Source organism: Cannabis sativa, chromosome 4 (genome assembly GCF_029168945.1).
Source record: "Cannabis sativa cultivar Pink pepper isolate KNU-18-1 chromosome 4, ASM2916894v1, whole genome shotgun sequence".
Lineage (NCBI taxonomy): Eukaryota > Viridiplantae > Streptophyta > Magnoliopsida > Rosales > Cannabaceae > Cannabis > Cannabis sativa.
The window spans coordinates 42,641,475-42,647,502 of record NC_083604.1 but is presented as its reverse complement, the minus strand read 5'-3'; the positions used below and the strand labels follow the sequence as shown (position 1 = coordinate 42,647,502).

The window sequence follows — 6,028 nt, the reverse complement described above, 5'->3', positions numbered from 1 at the left end:
TATAACTAGGTTAGGTGACTGCACCTTGCGCGCGTTATAATAATTGATTTAAAATAAAATAGTTTAATTATTATAATTTAATTTTAAAGTATTTTATATTGTTAGTGTAAAAAAGTATGCCTTATATAGTTGTTGTTAATTTTATGAAGAAATATTATGATAAAATATAATTTAAAATAATATTTTGAAAGACTTCTTTGTAAACAATATTTTTTATGAAGGTTCTATCTTCCATCTCATCATCATCGTTTAGTATGATCAATCTTTCTCTTGTAGTGACTCAAGAGACAGCAACATATAATTGATCATGGGTAATACTTGCTTAGGGAGATATAATCAACATGTTTAAGAGATTGTACTTGACTTTATATATTGTCATAGCAAAACATGGTGCTAAAGAAAGTTGTCGTCTATTAAGCTTTAATGACCATTTCAATTTGTTGGGAGACATGATAATTCTTGGGATTGTGACGTTTTCACCGATATTTGTTCCAGAAATAATGTAAGCTCTAATGGACCATTTCCTAAGATGTATAACAATCAATCTTGTGTTATTGCATAAGCCTTCTGTTTGATTTAGATTTCTAAGGAGCATTACTGGAACACCTTCCTTAAGTCGAATGTCGTGATTTGGTATTGCATTAAATTTCAAACTATGCAAAAATTCAGGTGGATACAAAAGATCATCATCACTTGTCCTTATATTTGCTTTGCATATAGTGTCTGAGCTATAATATATTCTCTCTTCATCTGGTATAATATTCATAATCATTTCATTCAATCCATGGACCATTTCATTTATTGGTGTTAATATTGCTCTTTCTTTCAAATATGCAGGATCATTGTAGTTTTGTAAAAGCGATGGGTAGATAGCTTCAACTATGAATTTCACTGGATCTTGAGATAAATTTTTGCATATATCAGAAGGAAGTTTAATTAATTCTCTGTCAATGTCATCATATAATGAACCATCTCCTATCTGTAACAACTATTTATCAAAAGTAGCTATTTTATCAGCCTCATATCCACTTAAACTTCCATTATATAACCTCATATTTTGATTGAGCTCATATATTTTAAAAAATAACCACAAGTAAGATGAGTTGAGAGAAGCACCAACGATGTCAGCTCTTGTACCTTTTGAAACAACTGGTAATATATGTCTAAAATCACCACCGCATACTATTGTAAGTTACCCAAAAGATTTTTTAGAGCAACTTTCAAACCTTGTTCTTGGAATATCTCTTAAGGTCTTATCTAAAGCTTCAAAACAAAATTTATTTGCCATAGGTGTTTCATCCCAAATGATCAATGAAGTTTTCATAAGAAGTTTAGCTAATAGGGTACCTTGACGAATTTCACAAGTTGACTCTGCTGTAACATCCAAAGAAATATGAAATCTTGAATGAGTTGTCTTACCATTAGGCAATAACAAAGCAGATATTCTTGAAGTTGCTACATGCAAGACTATTTTGGATTGAGATCTAAGCTTTGCAATAATTGTATTCCATAAAAATGTTTTACCAGTGCCACCATGTCCATTGATAAAAAATAAATTTCCTTGTTCATTTTCTACAGAATGCATTATTGCTTCATAAGCTGACTTTTGGCAAGGATTTAGAGAAGCAAATGATTTCTCATGCAATATATTTAATTATTCTCTGTCATAATCAAGTTCTTTGTTGATTAGTCTATTACCTAATATCCTATTAACGAAGAATTAGGAAGTGGCATTCCATCTATGGCTTTCAAACTTTTTCCCATCTTCAACATAATCATTTCAATTTTGTATAGAGTGTATGATTCAACTTGTTGTTTAGTTAATTGAAGATCTTTGTTTCTAAATCTTTTCCTTTGCAATGAAGTTATATCTTTTGACAATGTAGTATAGTTAGATTTTCAAACTTGTAACGCATCTGAAACTTGGCAATGAATGAGTATTGTGACAAAAAGGTGTCTTAATTCCTTTCCTGTTGCCCATAGTGCAGCTTCAGTCAAGCAGTCAATCCATTTCTTATCATCATCTAATAATCCTAAAGCATAGCACACGGGTTTAAAAGTAGGATATTTGATCCCATTTAATGTTCTAATATTTTCGTACGAAGTGCATCCTTTGACAAAATTAAGCAACATTCTCATATGGAAGCGTTCGCCAGTTGAAGGATGTGCGAAGTAAATTCTTCCAATAGTCGCACTATTTTTTCTCCTGGTCCATATTTTTTTTTTTGAATTCCAAACCCAATATGAAGGAAAAGCAGAGTAAGTTATTTCTCGAGCATCATCATTTTTACTTTTTGTCTCCAACCATTCACTGAACTTTGTTTGTCTTATTCCAAGTTTGGAAAGAACATCATCAACATAATCTTTTTCTCCGAATAAAACTGTATGCTCTCCAGGCAAATGGAATGGAATTTTCAACTGATGGTTCTCTATAATGTATGTCAAATTGAAAGATTCTTCAGCAAGCTTCAGTTGCTTATATATACCTATAGTCTAAATATGTTTTGATTTCATCTATTTCTTCAAAAGTATCAATAAATTCTATTCTTATAGTTGCTCTATCAGAACCTTTATGAACATATTTGAATAGATATTTGATTGATCTAGAGTAATTATAAATCACGATATTGATATGCGCATCAAACTTGACAATCAAATTTTTATTATAAGGGACGACATATATCCATTATCTAAAATGACACCTTTCTTTTCAATGTGTATATCTTTATTTCTTCTTTTGTAGACTGGAAAGCCATCTGCGTCTGTTGTCGTCCGATCATTAAATTTTGTTAGGAAATGTTTTGTGCACCTACCTTGCATCATACATTGAGAGTTTGAATTGAGTTTTCCACAAGGTCTATGAATCATAAATTTGTTAACGGTATTATAACCATCATGATCAATATTTGAGTGTGGGATTTCTGCACTTATTATTTTGTCTATATGTTCTGCTGAAGGATTTTTTAATGTCGAATGCAAGAAAAGTAGTATGTGTGCATGAGGCTATCCTCTTTTTTTTGGAACTCAATTGTGTATATACCTGCAATAACATTGAGAAAATGTTAAAAGTTACATTTAGAATTGTTGGAAAAACTGTGAAAGAATTTTCATAAAACATCATTTTAAAATAAGTTAATTTTGTTGTAAATTCAATAATATGAGAACTTACATGCGATTATTTTTCCAAAAGGTTGTTCATTTTTCTAATCATGCATTAGATGGTTCAACTTTATTTCAAAAACTCTGCATATGATATCAACCCTATTCTAATCGTCTTTTTGACCAATTAAATTAATCATGTCATTTATTTCTAGCCTCTTTGGGTTGCAAGTGAAAGTAAGAAATAAATCAGGATATCCAACCCATTTACAAATGGTCATAGCATCTTGATAATTTTGTACTCTATATCGGGGTCCCCAAGTGTGTGACGAAGGCAAAACAATTGTTTTTCCCAATTTTGAGCAATTTGAATCACCTCAATGAGCAACATCCATTAAACTAAAGTAAAGGTTGTTAACTCAAACTTTTAGGTCTCCTTATTTTGATTATTAACAAATATTTGATTATTATTTGTTACTAATAATTTGTTGATTTTGTAGCAAATTTAAAAGAGAAAATAAATTTTCAAGACAAATTGGTATTTTTACGAAACTTCAAAAAGTGACCCAAAATGGATTCAACAAGCATATCAAGAGCAAAAGATTCATCAAGGGATCAACAACTCAAGACCCTAAGAGGTCTTCAAAAGCCCAAAGTCAAAAGTCAACCCAAAAGTCAAAGTCAATGTCAAAGTCAACTCTTAGGAAAAGTTAACATGGGATCAAAAACATGAAAATCAAGCTAGGAGGCTCATCTACATCAAGACTACTCAAAATCAAATGGTATAAATTTACTTCAGTCTTGTTAAAGTGATTTACATAGCACACTAAGTTTTATAAATTCAAATTTTTGCACATTCACTAACTTGTGCAACAATTTAACTAAGAGAACAAAATTGAAATTTTTGAAATCGGATAATCGAGTAGAGAGTTATGGTCGTTTTAGTGCAAAAAATTGGACTTTTTCAACTGCCTGGATTTAGGTTAACCAGTTTCAAAGAGGCTAACCGATTCTGAACTGGTTTTCCCAGTGGGAGTCTCATTTTTCGTGTCCAACGGTTATAAACAGCTATTTTTCATCCCAACACTATATAAACTCGATTTTCACTCAAATAATCAAGTTGGTTGATCATTTATGTCATACACCTAACCTATCTAAGTGAGATTAATGAGCTTCCAAGTTTAAAATCCAACAAACACTTTTCACACACTTTGAGCCAAAATTTGTGTTTATTCATCCTAAGTGTGCTTGGTTATCACTCTAGATTTCCATTGTATTATCATATTTCTAGAGTGATTTTACTTGTAATTTCAAACACATTTTCATACTGTGATTGAGATGAGGTAAGCACCGGTATTGTAAACAACCCAATTATAGTGAGATTGACACTTCAACAATCTGAGAAAGAGGTTAATAGTTCTCAATGGTGCAAAACTATTGTAAGAGGTTTGGAAACACCTTGGTGAAAATTTTCCAGTTGTAAAGGTTAGTCAAGCCCGTTAACTTGGCTCTGATACCAATTGTTAGCCCAAGATATGTTTTCAAGAGGGGGTGAAAACTAATTTTGGTAAATTGAAACTTTTAACACAAAATTAAGTAATTAACCACTTAATCAAATAAGAGCAAGTAATATGGCAAGCAATATATTATAACAAATAATCAAACTTGTAAAGTAAAGAGTTTAAGGGTTAGAAATTGCAAACTCTCAATTTTTACAAGGTTCTGTAGAACTCAGCCACCTACGTCCTTGGTCTTCAAAGCTATGGACCTAGCTTTGAGTTCATCATTAAAACCATGAGTGAAGTGTTTAAACCTTCCCTAAAAAGGGCATTACCCTATGGTTATCTCCTTTGCTACTTATTCCCACTTCTAGGAATCCCAATAGAAGATGAAACTGATGTTTATGAACCCAAGGATTCCGACACTCTTGGTGAGATCACATTCAAATCCATGCGCTACAAATTCAATGAAAAGGAAAAGAAGTGGATTCCCACCAAACCAACATCACATGCCCATGAGGAAGCACACTTGGTCCCAAGTGAAGGTGAAAGGGAAGAGCAAGAAGTCCAAGCTCAAAGTGAAGAGGAAGCCGAAGAGGAAGTGCCTCCAATACCCCAAGCTCTTCATTTCAACCTTGAAGAAGCTTTTTCTAACCTTACCACCTCCATGACTTCTAATTTTAACAACTTGAGAGGTGAAATGAACAACCAATTTTCTACTCTTAAACATGAGATGACTGTTGGGATTTTATGCCCTAAATAAAACCCATTTCAATCTATTCTGATTTGTTATCAATAAAAGATTAGAAGTCATTTATGTTTACATGTAGTTTTCATGTTTATGGTTTAATATATACAAAATCTGTTAAGTCCAGAACGTATAATTATTCACAATCACAGTGATGTTAACACAGTGGAATGTAATTGTGATTATATGCTTCAAAAGACAATGTCCCTGATTCATCAGTGCACTGGATTTACACTGATGTGATAATCAGCGATGAAGTGTACTTACACATTGGATAAGTGTTATGTTCTTTCCAGAACATTGGCAAAGTATGCTAGTTTCGAATGTATGGAGTATACATTGGACTGGGACCGATATTGATCTTAGTAAAGATATTATAATCTTACCGTTGTATCTTTCTAAGTCAATATCACTGGTTGATCTTAGATCAAAAGATTTTAATCCTAACATGCTTAGGTTCAATCTCAGGAGTACTATTCATGTTCTTTGATTTGTTAGTTATGCCTACTTTTTGATCAAGGTGATACGTACATTTTGGGAACATGATAGTGCAATTAAGTGGGAGCGCTAAACATAGATATGGAATCTATAGCTTCTATCTGGACATAGAAATGGTGATTTCCTTTGAGCTTGGCTTAATAGAGATAAATGGAAGAGCTCTTATTTCAGCGATTATATTAGC

General features: G+C 32.1%; 1 protein-coding gene across 1 annotated transcript; it reads right to left on the bottom strand.

Moving 5' to 3' along the window:
* Positions 1-322: 322 nt before the first annotated feature.
* Positions 323-1,585, bottom strand: LOC115713441 (uncharacterized). The gene is made up of 2 exons (XM_030641924.1): positions 1,286-1,585; positions 323-979 (listed from the first exon to the last, which is right to left on the bottom strand). Exons 1-2 carry the CDS (start codon positions 1,583-1,585, stop codon positions 323-325), a joined length of 957 nt encoding a protein of 318 aa, XP_030497784.1.
* Positions 1,586-6,028: the final 4,443 nt, after the last annotated feature.

Coding starts and splice junctions, on each gene's coding strand:
- LOC115713441 (XM_030641924.1), bottom strand. CDS start 1,585: ATGCATTCTGTAGAAAATGAACAAGGAAATTTATTTTTTATCAATGGA. Junction 980..1,285: donor TTTGGGATGAAACACCTATG/GCAAATAAATTT, acceptor TAGTTGTTACAG/ATAGGAGATGGTTCATTATA.